Here is a 17,232-nt window from a genome sequence, read left to right as displayed (position 1 = left end):
AAATATCACACGCTTTAAACAACGAAATAAACATCCTCCAGCTAACAGTATCCAGCTAGCTGCCTGTGCACAGCAGCAGTGTGACAGCAGGTTAAAGCTCTTTCATGCGAAACGTGAGACTAACTGCGAGGAATCATGTTCGAAAACTTCAGAGAAAGACTCCACATGGTCCAGCAAGATTTCACTACGGGGTTGGTCCTCTTCTCTCATGCCGTTCCGAGCTGCTTTAGCTAGCTGAGATAACCTCCTGCATCTGCATCAGATAGCGTTATGTTAGCTTTACACTTGACATATTGAAACATGTACACTTAATGATACACGAACATCTATGACATGGTTTACACATACCCATGATATGGTATACATATGACATGATATGGTTGATAAGGTTAGCTAACTCCAGCTTTCATTCTGCTGCATCTCTTTTCTAAAACTGTACGGTTATTTCATAGCACACATTTCCATGATTGAAACAGTAGTTTATTGTTGTTAATGTTGCTCGTCACTACGTTACCAGTCGCAGTGTTACGTGCTAACTGGCTCGGTGCTACTGGAGCTGCTGCTGGAGATCACTCAGCTGACAGTCATGTGATGAGCTGTTCTCTATAACAGTGAACACTGTTAGTCCACATCCAGTCTGCGATACAAGGACTAATAATGATAAATACAGATGAAAAACAAATGATGATATTTATTTAAAAGACGCAAAGAAAACAGGAAATGTTATTTGACTCACCGTCTGACTGTCAAAGTCCCTCTTAGTCATAATGTCAAACTCAAGCAGATACATTCATATACATACTTGAGTGTAAAGATAGACCTTCTGCTATTGTGCTATGTGTGGTACCCAGAAGTACTCAGATCATCTACCTAAATAAAAGTAGAAGTACCAGAGTGTAGCAATACTCTGTTACAAGTAAAAGTCCTGCATTCAAAATGTTACTCAATAATAGTACAAAAGTATTAAAGGTCCCATGTCATGGCCATTTCTACTGATCATAATTCCATTGTTGAGGTCTACTAGTAGAATAGATTTAAATTGTGCAATGTTCCAAACTCACATTGGTTTCTCACAGCATCTCTGTATAGTCTGTGTATTCACTCTCTGTCCTACACGCCTTGTTGGAGCTCCTGCCCGAAAGGGTTCTCAGAGCTGGTGAAGGTGCAGCTAGTCTGAATGACTTTGTATACTGCAGGGTAGCTGGTGGATTTACTCCAGGTGGAACTAAAGTCTGATTCAACACTTGGTTATATTTCACATAGTTCATCCAGATCTGTGAAGTAACTGAAGGTATTAATACATGTAGTGGATTTAAGTACAGTACTTGAGGAAATGTACTTAGTTACTTTACACCACTGGTGCTACCCATAGACTGTATATATACCACATTGAATATATATAAGTATTTGCACATTATAGCAGACAACAGTGGGATGCTGTTGCTCAGAGGCTCTTTCTGTCCATGTATCAGGAGCCACTCTGAACAAGTCCCACTGCCATGCGTGGGGATAGTTGAATGAGAAACATACTGAGTCCATTTTCAATGTTTTTTATCTTGGTGTTCAAAGACATGTTCATCCTGACTGTCTTCAGTTGTCTCCTCTTTTCCTCCCTTCAGTTTCAAGACCCTTGGAGACAAATCAAGAGACACCAAAGTCAGGAGAAGACCCAGGTGTGTGTGCCTGCGTGCGTGCGTGGCAACCTGTTGGAAGATCACAGATGAATAAAGTGTTAACATATGTTGACTTTGGGATTGCTAGTGTATACATTCTCTTACACAACGGGTAATAATACAGTGAGGGATGTAACAACCGATAATTGTAAATGCATATTATATTATTATGTATTATTGGTACAATAAAATCACAGCCAACACATTATTATCCAATAATACAAAGCCAGATTGCTTTCCTTGACCCCTCATGTGCAGCTGTGACCAGTACGTGGTGCAGTCCAACAATACGTTCAGAGAAGAAGAAGAGCTACACGCTCACCAAAGAGCCAATCATGTTGTTGCTTCAGAAGAAGACGATAGGACTCTTATTTTATTACAACAAATACAATTGGTTTTGAAGAGCCTGAACTGTTTGCTTTGTTGTTTAAAACAGGGTTTAGCTTAGGTCACAGCTGTGAGATATGAAATCATCCGTCATGTGATTCTTTCCATTACTCACTTACTGTCCTCCTGTTTGTTGTTCAGGTTTGAAGAGAGCCTTCCTCATTTCAGTGCTGGACTGGACATACTCAGCAGGTACACACACACACACACCACACACACACACACATATATACACACACACGTACATATACACACATACACACACACAACCACACACACACATGTACATATACACACACATACACAAACACACACACACACACAGTGGCGTGCACACTGCACAGACATTTATAGGGGCAGGTGCTCAAGAGGAAAAAAAAGGGCACCTTCTGAGTCGTCGTGGCGGTCTGGCGTTCGCCCGCGCGCGAAATTGTGCGCGAAAATTTGCCGGATAATGGCGGATTTTGTTAGTTTATTTTCGGTTTTTGGTTACTCCTTCCATCTCTCCCTCATTTTGGTCATCATCAGAGAGCACTGTTTCTGAACATGTTGCTGCTCTGGACTCTGACATTTCTGCTTCATCTGTGTCTGACTCAGAGATATTTTCTATGGATTTGTCTCCCTCATCTTAGATGGACTATTGCAGGACAGCAGGGGGCTGCTTCCCTGAGCCTGCTGTAGCTGCCTAGAATACAAACAATATAGAATATGATGTTTATTTCAATTATTTGGGTAAGGCAATGCAATGCATGATAACATTAAGACTCACCAGACTTTAACTGTCATGGCCAAAATTCAACACCCTATCACATAGTTGTTGTTTTTTTGTCATTTGGTAAGTAGCTTCATGTCTGATTTAGTATCACTTAGTGTGGTTAAAATAAATTGTGGGCCTCTCAATACAATTATATTATTATTTATTATTATTATTATTATTACTACTATTATTATCACAGTTCAAATCTGAGCATGAAAGGGCTCTAGACAGACAGTGTGTCCCTTAACATGACTCTGGTATTGACTCTGACCTTTCTTCTTCATCTTCATCATTGATGATGGGTAAGGGTTCATCAGGCACATCTGCATCCTCAACTTCCTTGCTGGTAGGCTCAGGCTGCTTTACCCAGGAGAGCAGAGAGCTGCTTCCCCAGGGCTGCCTGCTGTAGCTCTCTTTTCTTTTCTTATCCTGTCTCTTCTTGGCATTATTCTACAAGTGGTAAATGCAAATGAGCTAAATCAATGTACTGCTCTGCTGTGCATGATAATTAAGGGTTAATCTCCTAGAAACATTTAACAGCAGCATTAATGTAAACCTATAAGGTTACTACTACTTATATTGTAGGCCTACTTTATGAGGCATTTTTACTTTACTTGAGTATTTCCCATTTTCAATACATTTACTTCTACTCCACTACATCTCAGATGCAAATATTCTACTTTTACTCCACTACAATTATTTGAAAACTTTAGTTACTAGTTACTATGTAGATTTTGATTAAGATTATTACAAAACATACATTTAATCACTTCAGCCCTAGCATAATGACGCATTGTGAGCGTGTAGATCTGCTATTTTCAAAAGTGCACAACGAGACTAAATGGATGGATGCAAGAAAAGAAGTAAAGTTTTAGTTTAGTTTGGCATCTGATTTAGGGGACTAAACAATACACTCGTTGTATTTGTTACCTGGTGGTTACTTACTTGGTCGTCACTAGGGCACTTTTAATCGTGTTGCTGCGTGCTGCTGCACCACACACTCGCCGTGGCCTGTCTGACTGAGTGACTGACTGTCTGCTCTGCGCGTTCACATTGAGAGCAGGGAAGGGAGGGGCTGCAGCCAGGGCACGTACGGGAGTGCCGCGGGGCACGCGTGGGGATGTCTGACAAAATTACATCGCGCATTTGGGGCATTGTTGTATATATTAGAAGCTTTTAATCCAGAATTGATCGATGTTACCATGAGCCACATACAGTACACTGTACAAAAATTAAATAAAGAACTGTAAAAAACGAACTTTCAAAAGGGCACATTGCTGTCAGAGGGCAACACGGGCAGGTGCTCAAGCACTACCTAGAGTCTATGTGTGCACGTCTCTGCACACACACATATACACGTACATATACACACATACATATACACACACACACACATATACACATACATATACACACACACATACACATACATATACACATACACACACACACACACACACACACACACACACATGTACATATACACACACACATACACACACACAACCACACACACATACACACACACACAACCACTCACACAGAAACGTACACACACAACACACACCTTTTCACACACACCACCCACACACCTACAAGCATCACAGCACACACAACAATAGAAACACACTTTACCTTGCATGACTACACACACACAGACACACACACATACGAACAAAACCACACACACACGCTCACACTTATGTGTTTCTGTGTAATGTGTCTCTTCAGGTATGAGGAGAGCTGGTTTCTGCTCCACAGAAGAACTAAGGACTGTGCTCAGGCTGCAGAGGTAGGATCACACACACTCCTTCAGACACCGTGAAGGATTGACTGTAGAGAAAAGCTTCTTCTGGGGCCGTGTTGAGCCTGTGCTCATGGATCTTGAAGATAATATGAGAATACATCGTGTTGTGGGTGAAGCAGTTTCAAAGAATGCTGTCAGATACCAGTTGGAGCTTTTCATTAGCTACAGTCAAGTGATGGAAAAACTGGATTTTATACTCAAACCTGGACATTTCAGAGAAACACACTCCGCACATACTAAGATACTAATACTTAGATAAGGCACGTTTATTTATAAGGCACACTTCAATAACAACGCAATTCAAAGAGCTTTAAAAAAAAACACATCAAAAGCTTTAGGCATCCTGCAAAAGAAACACATTATCAAATGAGATCCTTAAATCGAATTGCGACATGAATTGAACAATCGATGTAACTTTATTTGCAATAATTTAGAGAATCAACATACTATTTAAGTTACATTTGCTAATTGCTATGTCCTTCTTTCATGCTGTGTGTGTGTGTGTGTGTGTGTGTGTGTGTGTGTGTGTGTGTGTGTGTGTGTGTGTGTGTGTGTGTGTGTGTGTGTGTGTGTGTGTGTGTGTGTGTGTGTGTGTGTGTGTGTGTGTGTGTGTGTGTGTGTGTGTGTGTGTGTGTGTGTGTGTGTGTGTTAGGAAGTAGATGGGGACATGGTGATGCTGTCTGCTCACTGGGAGAGGAAGAGAGCGGCTCTGACCCAGCTGCAGGAGCAGCTGCAGAGCGTGCCGGCCTTCATCGGCGATTTGGACGCCATGACTGCTAACATCGGTGTGTTTCATTCCTGTACGATAACGCCCGTCACCACCAATGACTAAGAGAATGTCCGACAGTGGACCTCAGAGGTGGAAGAAGTACTCAGATCCTTCACTTTAGTAAAAGTAACGACACAACAGTGTAGAAATACGCTGATACAAATGCATGTCCTGCAATCCAAATTATACTTAAGGAAAAGTTCAATATTTCCAGCAAAGTTTACTTAAATTATAAAAGTACTCAATATATAAAAATGAATAAGTATGTGCTCAGTTGACTTAAAGCTACTGAAGTTTTTCATCATTGTTTTGGATCTTATGCACACAAGATAATCCTTCAAGTTATTATCACGTGCAGCAAGATAGAAGTAATTATATGTTTCATGAAAGGCCTACAAGTACATGATATTCTTACAGAAACGATCAGCAATATAACTGAAATCACCTTTAATACATAACGATGCATTATATTTGATACATTTATCACTGTTTTCTGTGTTAAAAAACAACTTCAAACATAGCAGTGTTCACAATGTTTCCGTTCAACATGTAGTGAATTTGGTTTATGTAGTTCCATTAAATAGTAATACCTAAGTTAAAAACAAATACAATTGTACAATACTTGCGTAAATGTACTTAGTTACTTTCCACCACTGTACCTCAGTATGTGCTGCCTGTATAGCTTTAATAATACAGTATTGACATCCTGAACTAAGATAGATATGGAACCCCACATATAAAATGAATTAAGACCATTATGGAAATACATTTTGTAAAATATATAAATTAAGAAATTGTCAATTGTGTGTGTGTGTGTGTGTGTGTGTGTGTGTGGTGTGTGTGTGTGTGTGGTGTGTGTGTGGTGTGTGTGTGTGTGTGTGGTGTGTGTGTGTGTGTGTGTGTGTGTGTGTGTGTGTGTGTGTGTGTGTGTGTGTGTGTGTGTGTGTGTGTGTGTGTGTGTGTGTGTGTGTGTGTGTGTGTGTGTGTGTGTGTGTGTGTGTGTGTGTGTGTGTGTGTGTGTGTGTGTGTGTGTGTGTGTGTGTGTGCAGCTCATTTGGAGGGAGACTTTGAGGAGATGGAGAGCAAGCTGATGTACCTGGAGACGTTGTGCTGTCAGTGTGAACAACAGACTGTCCAACAGCAGCATATCAACCAACTAGAAGCCTACAAGAAGAAGAAGAGGTATGACCAGCAGATTACTTATTATTCACTCTCCTATGAGTTTAATCATTCATAAATGTGCGCTAGTTATTGACCCTTAACACTTGCTGAGTATCATTGAATAGTGTTTTTACATCTAGTGTCAGAGGCTGTCAGGCATTAAACTTTGTCAGACTTTTGTTGTTCCATATAACTTCTCAAAGTGACAAGCTGTGGTCATGACAAGATAAACACATTTATTTTCCCCCTGGATGGGTAAAGTGTTTGTTGAGCAGCCAGAGATATACTGTAACATGATGCTAACCTGTCTGATGTTTGTCTTGTAACAGGAAGGAGGTGGAGGCCCTGGAAGGTGAGATGCTGCTGTTCTCTAATCAGGGATTACACAGAAGTACTCAGATTATTTACCTAAGTAAAAGTAGCAATACTACGGTGTAAAAATACTCAGATACAAATGTAAAGTTCTGCATTCAAATCATTAGCATTCAAAAATACTTCAAGCACCAAAAGTAAAAGTACTCGTTATGCCAAAATAGCCAGTTAAAGCACTGTGTATTTTAAATGACTTTAGAAAAGTATTTTTGCATTCATTACTTCAATGTTGCACTTGGTAAAGGTTGGGTTTCTTTGAATGACTTTATACACTACTGGGTGGCTTAACTTTTAATATAATGTCTGTAGATTTGTGTATGAATAACCTAAAAACCTTAAATCTGCAAAGAAACTAATAACTCAATATGTACAATAAATGTATTGAAGTAAAAAGAAAACATTTGCCTGAGAAAATGTAATAAAGTATAAAGTTGCTTTATGTGGAAATACTCAAGTAAAGTACAAATACTTGAGTAAATGTACTTAGTTACATTACACCACTGGGGATTACACATTGTTATTACTGCTCAACAATGACTACATTACTGCCTTAGTACACTGCTCATTTCTTAATGTCTCTATTGTTGCCTATGCGTCATGGCATAGGATGTATAGACTAAAGCAGTGGTTCTCAAATGGGGGTACGCGGACCCCTAGGGGTACGTTGGAGTACTGCAGGGGGTATGTGAGATTTATTTTATGTTAATGAAAAAAAACAACATAAGTAATGCATTTAAACAAACTACTAATAGTAGATGAACTACTTAATTCAAAGGTTTACAGTCATTCTGGATAATAAAATGGGGAAATAAACGGGGTGCTCTCTTTTCCTCTCCCTCTCCTGACAGCCCGTCAGTCTCGTGCAGCTCGCTGAACCTGTAATAAGTGACCCGACAGTAAAGAATAAATATATGTATAACTAGTTTAGCTAGTTCCAGAGTAGATTAAATAGCTAAGGTCTAACTCTTAGTGTATTTTGCTCCGCTCAACGGTCCGTCACAGCGGCGGAGCTGTGATCATGCAGAGCTGTGTGTTCTCCGTCAGCAGCAGCTGATCTGATCTCTGATCCCTCTCTCGCGTCCGGTTAGACTTCACTCGCGTTTATGTCCAAATCTATCAGATCTAGCTAGTTCTAGTTAATGATATGACTGCCTGCTTATCAAAGGACCTAAACAATAAGCGTTGCTTGGCAACGCCGTGTGGCCGCAAAGTATAGAATTATGCATATGTTTATATGAGGGGTCAAAATCCCATGCTCATAAAATGCTCATATATTTGTTTCTCTTCATTCCCCACGCCCCTAATAAATAAATATATCAATTTTAGGGAAAGTAACGAAGTTTGAGCAGTGTGGGTTTTATATGAACAGAGTTACACATATTTAAAAACACGAAGTGTAATAACTGCAGTTAGCCTCCCTGTCAGAATGACAAAGATCCTCAGTGAAGCACAAGCCCATGGTTCTCACTACATTGTAAGTACAACTTATTAAAAAGATCAGTTCAATGCAACTAATGTCGTATTAGTGTTATTGCATGATGTTGAAATTGGTTTGCCATGAATTTAGTGATGGATTGTAAACATTTGAAATGTAGCATTTAAGTGTTTCTCAGTTACTGTTGTTGTTTTAATAAATCAGACACTGATGGTGCAGCGCTGGACTGTACCTCTTTATACAGGCATTTTATCCCTAACAAATCGTTTTTGCGCTGATCAGGGGATACTTGGCTGAATTTTTTTTTCAAAGGGGGAACATGATTGAAAAAGGTTTGAGAACCACTAGACTAAAGCATCCCGAGGAAACGCATGCAATTCGTTTTTACTATCATTTCACTTTCAATTTCCAAGGAGACTATCCAACACCCACACCAGCTATGTGAAAAATACTGTTTCCTGTAGTTATTATGAAGCGTGTTTGTGTAATTCCTTACACTGCTGATAATGGCATGATGTGAAACTCTTGGTATGATGTGAAACTCTTGGTATGATGTGAAACTCTTGAGATTAGAGGACTAACATGTCTTCTGTTTGTAGTGGAACTGAACTCTGAGCATGCTCAGAAGGTGGCAGAGCTGGAGCAGACTATGAAGCAGAAACTGAGAGAACGACAGAAAGTGTACGAGGAAGCCTTCAACCAAGACGTGCAGCAATACCTGTCCACTGGATACCTGCAGCACAGAGGTACCCACACAGAATACCTCCTTTAATGATCACAACTATTGAGCAGATCAGTGGAGACGTGGACTATTTCATTTTCTGCACTAGAATGTGTCAATATTAGCCTATTATTCTAACAATGGGTTTTACAAACACGTAGAAGAGAGGCAAGAATATAATGTTTCTTTTATTGACAAGCAATGATGAAATACACTTGAAATTCAGTGAATGGAAACAACCCTGGTGCTAGGCAGGGCCGGCCCTTGGCATAGGCAGTATAGGCGAATGCTAAGGGCGCATCAACCCATCGGGGGCGCCAAAAATTGGGGGAAATTTTTTTATTAAAAATAATTTGTTTTTTAAATTTCATAACAACACAATTTCCCGATTTTGGATCAACAAAGTACATATTATTATCTTATACTAACATAACTACGCCTATATTCAGGGTTCGTACGGTCATTGAAAATCTGGAAAAGTCATGGAAATTCAAAATGCAAATTCCAGGCCCTGGAAAAGTTATGGAAAACAATATTTTTCCCAACGTTTTGGAAAAGTCATGGAAATGTAACTAAAGTTCCGTCAAATAATTTACATTTTATCGAATCGCCGAAATAATCTGCGGTCGCGAGCTGTTATGTGCCATCACGACGCGCATGGTGTTATTTTTTAATATATGAAGCGCGAGCTGTGTGCTCGTGTCTTCCTGCCTGTCGGCTGATCTCTGCTGCTCCGGGATGAGGGTCAGCTACATTATCTACGGTGCGTTCGTTAACTGTGCGGAGTCACTGTGGCACAGACTGAGCCGCTGGTGAACAGCTGTTAGAACGGACCGTTCAGGTGTTCAGAGCAGAGCGGCAGAGCGTGATGTGAACTGAAACGTTTTTCTGTCGCAATATCATTTAAGGAATCGTTGAGCTAGCTAGCTAGCATACATTGTCACTATCTGCTAACGTTAGCTTTAGCCTTCGTTTTCTAATAGTTTTTTTCATAGGCTATAAACAGAGGTGGTATAAATATAGATATTTACTAGAGTAAAAGTATAGTACTCAGATCTTGTACTTGAGTAAAAGTAGAAGTACTCAGGTCTTGTACTTGAGTAAAAGTAGAAGTACTCAGATCTTATACTTGAGTAAAAGCAGAAGAACACTTGATTATATTTCACATCATTCATCCACATCTGTAAAGTAACTAAAGGGATTAAATACATGTAGTGGAGGAAAAGTACACCATTTACCTCTGAACTGTAGAGGAGTAGAAGTACACAGTAGCAAAACATTGAAATACTTAAATAAAGTACAAGTATCTCAAAATTGTACCCAAGTATAGTACTTGTTGAGTTTATGAACTTAGTTACTTAACCCCAGTGGCTATAAAGATAGAAAGACTAAGCCTTGCACAGAGGCATGAAAATACATTTTCAAAATGCTCAACAGTGCTGCCAGAATTATAAACTGACTGCTACACAATTAAAATAAATGCTTTTATATATTTATATTAGATGTGACTCTTTAGCGTTTCTGTTATTATTAACACTGCTGCTTTAGTTGCTCTGACTGCTAAAATCCTCTGTTCCTCATTTTAAAGCCGATATTCCGTGGGGTCAGGGGCTCGGGTCCTTGTCACCTTTTCCATACCTGATGAGTTTGCATCCCTGACTACAGTTGCTTTAGCGTGTAGAAGCTAGTAAGCCAACTATTTGATTTGTTTTAGATAGGCACTACATGTTTCATATGCAGACCTTATTTCCTGTTCCATGTTCAAATAAACCATTTTCAGTGGTAATTTTTTTTTGGTCATGGAAAATTAGGTAAAGGTCATTGAGAAGTCATGGAAAAGTCATTGAAAATCATTGGTGAAAAAGTGTATGAACCCTGTATATTGCATACAGCGCCCATAAACTATGGCGCACCCCCCCCCCCCAAAATCAAGTTGAACTGCCCCAGCGCCAGTCAAAACCAGAGGTTTATGTGAAATAGTTATTTTTTGGAAATAATGGTTTTAGTGTGCAATTATAGGTTTTAATTTTGTATTAGTGTTAATTTAAAATAAATCAAACTCCCAAAAAACGTATACAGCTTCTCTGTGCTTTTATTAACATTGGAATTTACTGTGTAAGCGGCCGCGGGGGGGAGAGCTTTAGAGAGCTCTCTCCTGAAAGACTGAGAGGCTCTGATATCCTCAGCTCAGTGAGGTAAAGGCACACCTTTATATGATCATTATACTGTAGTTATAACAAAATAAGAGAATAGATAAAACAGGTATAAAATACTATATGACAGTAAAAAAAAGTTATTAATAAACAAGAATACAGTTTGAACGGGGAGTGATTTGTAAAATATCCATAAAGAAAAAGAAAATCTGTTTACAGTTCTGTTTCATATGGATGTTGAGAGATGTATCCATAGATCTCTTCATGTTGCTCTCAAAGTGCACCAGATTGATGCTTTCAACTTCAATATTAAGAAAAAAAATAATCTTCCCCCGGACCCCCCTAGAGGTGTGAGGTCCACCCCCCGACTTAAATCATATTCACATGGATAGGGTACTAAATACATTTGCACACATCTTGTGTCCATATCTTTCTGTTTTGGTGGTCATGCCACAACCGTGCACGTGCATGCATGCGCGAGCCATAGTGAGTGTCTGCATTTTGGGGGTGGGGTGCCAACTAAAATCTTGCCTCGGGCAGCAAATTGGTCAGCGCCGGCCCTGGTGCTAGGGTAGTTTTTGACAGGACAGTGTGGAAACAGGGAGAGAGAGCAGGGTGCAGCATGCAACATGGGTGCCCAAGCTGTGTGCTTATTACAAGATTTAGGTTTACTACTACAGTGTAGTTGTGTAATGAAAAGGTTCCTCAACAATGCAATACAAAGATATACTAGACATAAAACAATACAAACAAAAGCGTGTGTGTGTGTGTGTGTGTGTGTGTGTGTGTGTGTGTGTGCGCAGAGCAAGCAGGAACAGACGTGCGTGTTCTGGATCAGATGACAGTCACCAACATATCAGACCAGGAGGCTTTGGATGACTTCCTCAACTCCACTGGTGATGACATCAGCACAGGGTCCTCCCTGACCTCCGGTAACCCCAACGCACTTTCTCTACAGGCTTCCAAAGGCTAAAGTAAATGTCCCTGATGAATAAAGGAATTCTCAATCAAGGCATGCATTTTTGTAGATATTGGTATTTTATGTTGCTAAACCTTTTAAAATCAGAATCAGAAACGGGTTTATTGCCAGGTAGGTTCACACATACGAGGAATTTGACTTGATGTCATGGTGCAGACATAAAATATAAAACAAGAAATCTAATATAAAACTAAAAATCTTTAAGGACACCGTAATAAAATATAGTAAGATAGCAATAAAATAAAGCAGTAATTTACAGCGACATAGAATGCAGTGAATTATAGAATATAAAACGGGAAATATGTGCAGTAAGCAGTATTTGAACATTGTGTGCATTAATGTAATGCATATAGAGTATACGTTGTGTCTGGGGGGGCCGGGCCTTGTTTAAGAGGCCGGTAGCGGAGGGGAAGAAACTGTTCAGGTGGCGAGAGGTTTTGGTCCTGATGGAGCGCAGCCTCCTGCCAGAGGGGAGGGGGGTGAACAGTTTGTGTCCAGGGTGGCAGGGGTCGGCCACTATCTTCCCTGCCCGCCTCAGGGTCCTGGAGGCATGCAGGTCGTGGAGGGATGACACGCTGCAGCCGGCCCTTATCCTTGGCTGTGGCTGCGGCGTACCAGATGGTGATGGAGGAGGTGAGGATGGACTCGATGATGGAAGTGTAGAAGTTCACCATCGTCATCTTTGGCAGGTTGAATTTCTTCAGCTGCCTCAGGAGGAACATCCTCTGCTGTGCTTTTTGATGCGGGAGCTAATGTTCTGCTACCTTTTATTATTTTTTTGCCAACTTTTGAGCAGAAAAACCTCTGGCTGAAGAAGTTGGCATGGAACAACATCTGCATTATTTTATTTTTGTGTTACTGGTCACCTGGTGTATGTAGGTGTAATTATGTAGCATTATTTGGCCATCAGCTCTTTAGCTACTGGGTGCTGGGTGTGCACATCAGACAGTAACTTAGTCAGTCTAACATATGAATCTTCTCACAAGATATGGCAACAATGATGGGAGGATGAATGAGTACAATGAATACAGCAGGTCAATGGTTCTACATTATCGCATGTGTAAAAATCAAAGAGCATAAAATAAAGAATATAATACGAACCTGCCCTGGACAAAAAGCCTAAAGCTGATCCAACTGCTGTGTGATTGTGCCACACAGGGTTGAACTTAAATTATTCACTTCCAGTGAGAGTAAACTTCAGTGGTCTTCTCTCACAGGTCCAGATCTCGAGTCCTGCTCTTCTGAATCTGAAATGAAAAGCCAAATTATACAAGCGCCTCCCACAAAGAACCAAGCGTCCAACCAGGCTGCAGAGTGGGAGCAGGAAGAGGAAGAAGCTGCCAGTGAGGAGAACTACGAGCCTCTGGTGCAGTCAGACGAGGAGGACATCCAGCCGGACATGTCCCTGGTTGCTCTGCAGGACGTTGGCACATTAAGAGGCTCTGATGAGAGTGACCCCGCAGAGGACCTGCCATCTGGGTAACTTAGCAACCAAGCCCTTGAAACTTCTTGATAACTATGCATCACTAACTACTGTCCCCCTCTGCTCTGACCTGTCACAGTTCCTCTCTGCAGCAACATGAGCACCAGTCACGGCTCTCTGAACATTTGACAACATGACACACATTACCTTCTATGTGCATAGAGACAAATCTATCCTTTCTATCATTTGGTATAAGGCGTCTTCCAGAAAGCAGCTACCACGGCGACCATACTGTAGATGGAGCAGCTGGTGCCACTGTACAACATGTGCAGTAAGGCAGTGGTGGTAACAATGATACATGCATTGAAATCACATTAAGACCCTCTTGAAGCCACAGGACTTCTTGACACTCCAACTTCATTTATAAGAAAAGAGGGGGCGACAGTCTGACTGATCTCTAAACTGGCAGTCAACAATTCTTAATTTATTAGGCTGGTAATACTTTATATTGTTCATGAAAAGCAGCAATTAGATGACCCTACTAACCTGAGATATCATAATCGTCTACTATATCTAAAAATATCATACTGAAAACGGTTGTGTTAAAAATCCTAAAGGCCGACTTTTGAAACACAAAAACCTTTGTCAGAAAAAAATATGTTTGTATTTGTGTCCTCACCCATTCAATAAAAACATCTCTCTTTATATCATATATCTATTTCTCGTCAAGTTTATTTGTAGAACGATGTTAACAACCTGGCTACGTTTTTTCCAAAGTAAAAAATATAAAGCAAGACTCACATGCAACAAGACAACCAGTTTTTCCCAGGCTTAGTTCAGAAAACGATATCATTTTTCTTAAGGAAACAACGCTCCATTAACATGCTGGCCCCTGATTAGCATTGTTAGCTGTGTAAGGCTGAGCAAAGGAAGGACAACGTGTTTAGAACAAAAATAAGATGTCTATCTCTAGGATATCTTAAAACCTGGACAAAGACTTCCATTCAGTTGCAGGAAGTCTTTATGCTTCAGAAAACAGATATTTTCCCTAGTAGCAGCAGTACCCTGTTCCACTATGTCCTTGTGCCTGACACCTGCAGAGTTCAGATCACTGTTCAGTTATCACATAGACACATCATGTGTGGAGATTGTCCGGCACACACTGTTGACCATATAGTATATATAAGTGGTTTTTGTAGTGTGGGTGTGTTGACACTCATACATAAATATGTGCTCATGTCATATGTGCTGGCTTTACAAGTATATTTGTCTTTGAAATGTCATTACCATGTATAATTTCAATTTTGGAAAAAGAGTAGAAATTCTAGAAATAAAAGTGATTAGTAAAGAATGAAATGTCCTAAAAATACTATCATGTGATATATTTACACAAAGAAACTGTCTTTCATGGAGATTAAAATATTCAGTTTTTGTCCAAAGTGTTTTAGAGAGCTGTCCAGCTGAGCCACAGCACACACACTAAAGCTCCCTGAAAACACTGCAAGATATGTATTCCTGTATTTATTCATGTTTTTATTCCTACATTTATTTATGCTTGTATCTATTTATACTTATGACATGTTCCGACCTCTATATGAGTGAGGATCTGAGCTCTCTTGATTCCATCGTGTCACCCGGGCCCGGGTACAGGAGGGGTAATATGGTTCTTATTATACATCCATGAGTATTATGAGCGTTGTGGTTCAACGGTTCAACCGATCTGAATCGCTTCGTGAAGCAGTCACGTGGTATCGACAGGCAGCGAGGCTTCGTTTGTCATCGATGACGTCACTGGCCCAAAACGATACAAGCCTCGGTACATGCTTCACAAAAAGCTTCGGGGATTACTCGACACACGCTCCGAAGCCTCGGCGCAATACGTAACATCACTACTAATAGTGTGTTGTATTCATGTAGCATGTTATCGTGGTTAACTAAGCACCTTGCTAAGGCTAATTGTAAATGTTTTATAAGTTATGAGGAAGAGTTATTGTGTTCTTGTTATTCTGTGTAGTTGTATAAGGAATGAGTTTTGTGTGAATACCACGTTCAGAGTATGTGTAACATGTGAGGTAGACAGAGGTGTGGACTCGAGTCACATAACTTGGACTCGAGTCAGACTCGAGTCATCAATTTGATGACTTGAGACTCGACTTGACAAAATCACAAAACACTTGCGAATCGACTTGGACTTGAACACCAATGACTCGGGACTTGACTTGGACTTGAGCCTTCTGACTTGAGGTGACTTGATCATTTAATTCAGAGGTCTCCAACACGCCGATCGCAGAGCTGCCGCTAGAAGAGAAGACTCCCGTTGGGGAAAGCAGAATCTTCAGCCGCTCCTACTCTTGCTGAGAATCCTTGCAGGCAGGGGCGGGAATTTATTTAGCTGGGCCACCATGCGGCCAATCATATGCGAGGACACACTAGGATCATACCATTATGTGAAAGAAGGGTGGGGGGCACAGCAGGTGTAGTGGTACAGGCCAGCTGCACAGAGCTACGGGGGAGACGGATTTAAATGCAAGTGCGTCAGAAAAAGTCAAGAAATTAGCGAAAAACCGAAAAAAAGAAGCAGCATCTGGCTGCTTTTCAATGATATTGGAGAAAGCAAAGCTGAGTGCAGGATTTGTAAAAATGAAAATAACCTTTTTTGGTTACCTTTATTTTGGTAACCACTCAGGATTTACTGTCAGAGGTGGGAGAAGTTCAGATCTTGTACTTGATGACAAAAGTACCAGAGTGTAGGAATACTCGTTACAATAAAAAGTCCTGCATTCAAAATGTTACAAAGTAAAAGTACAAAAGTATTAGCATCGAAATAGAGTTAAAGTACCACCTGCAGAGGGATCTAGATGCAGGTGTTCTCTTCCCCAGACCGCCTGGCTGCACATTATCCCTTGCATAAAGATAGATTGTGGGTCCCTTATAACATGTTGTACACAGTGGAAATAAACATTCTGGTTACCTCAACATCAGGGATCTTATACATTAAACTCCTTCTGAATCAAACGTCACGGTAGCCTTACCTTACTGATCCCTCTTAAATTAGAAAAACACATGTTACTTTACCAGCAGAGAGAAAATTGATTATTAAATTATTAATCTGACTAATGAAGAGGCAATTTGATCATTAAGTATTATTCTGTTGATCGATGTCATTACATTTGGTGAAAAACACATAATGACTTGTTTATGACTCGTTTTGTCAAAGTTTAGGACTTGGACTTGACTTGAACTTGCCCAACCTGACTTGAAGACTCGACTTGGACTTGAGCGCAAAGACTTGAGACTTGACTCGGACTTGAGCGCAAAGACTTGAGACTTGACTCGGACTTGCAAAACAATGACTTGGTCCCACCTCTGGAGGTAGATATGCAGAATATACCATGATTCAGTTATTGTCAGTGGTATTGTTGTCTAAAGAAAAAGGAATATTACACACGTATTTAATTTATTTATTTAAATTAGATTTGACAGTTTCAGTTAATTTGATATTTGCTATTTGGCATTTAAGTAATACTTTTAAGCTATATGCCTGGGGAACATACAAAAAGATACGATATGCTATAATGTGTGTGACTTCTTGTCA

The 17,232-nt window shown here is 40.2% G+C and overlaps 1 protein-coding gene across 3 annotated transcripts; it reads left to right on the top strand.

Moving 5' to 3' along the window:
- Window positions 1–14,349, top strand: LOC117532950 (dysbindin-A-like). Of its 3 annotated transcripts, XM_034196567.1 has the most exons (12): window positions 1–191; window positions 1,620–1,673; window positions 2,202–2,252; window positions 4,549–4,609; window positions 5,277–5,409; window positions 6,443–6,575; window positions 6,884–6,906; window positions 8,961–9,107; window positions 9,932–9,935; window positions 12,034–12,167; window positions 13,432–13,693; window positions 13,777–14,349. In XM_034196567.1, exons 1-12 carry the CDS (start codon window positions 136–138, stop codon window positions 13,832–13,834), a joined length of 1,116 nt encoding a protein of 371 aa, XP_034052458.1. In that variant the 5' UTR covers window positions 1–135; the 3' UTR covers window positions 13,835–14,349. The 3 variants fall into 3 exon arrangements, with proteins under 3 accessions (XP_034052458.1, XP_034052459.1, XP_034052461.1); XM_034196568.1 differs by lacking the exon at window positions 9,932–9,935 and having other exon boundaries at window positions 12,039–12,167; XM_034196570.1 differs by lacking the exon at window positions 9,932–9,935 and having other exon boundaries at window positions 12,039–12,167; window positions 13,432–14,349.
- Window positions 14,350–17,232: the final 2,883 nt, after the last annotated feature.

This window comes from Gymnodraco acuticeps, unplaced genomic scaffold, assembly GCF_902827175.1.
Source record: "Gymnodraco acuticeps unplaced genomic scaffold, fGymAcu1.1, whole genome shotgun sequence".
Taxonomy (NCBI): Eukaryota; Metazoa; Chordata; class Actinopteri; order Perciformes; family Bathydraconidae; genus Gymnodraco; species Gymnodraco acuticeps.
The sequence above is the reverse complement of the archived record's forward strand: the minus strand, read 5'-3'. Positions and strand labels throughout refer to the sequence as shown.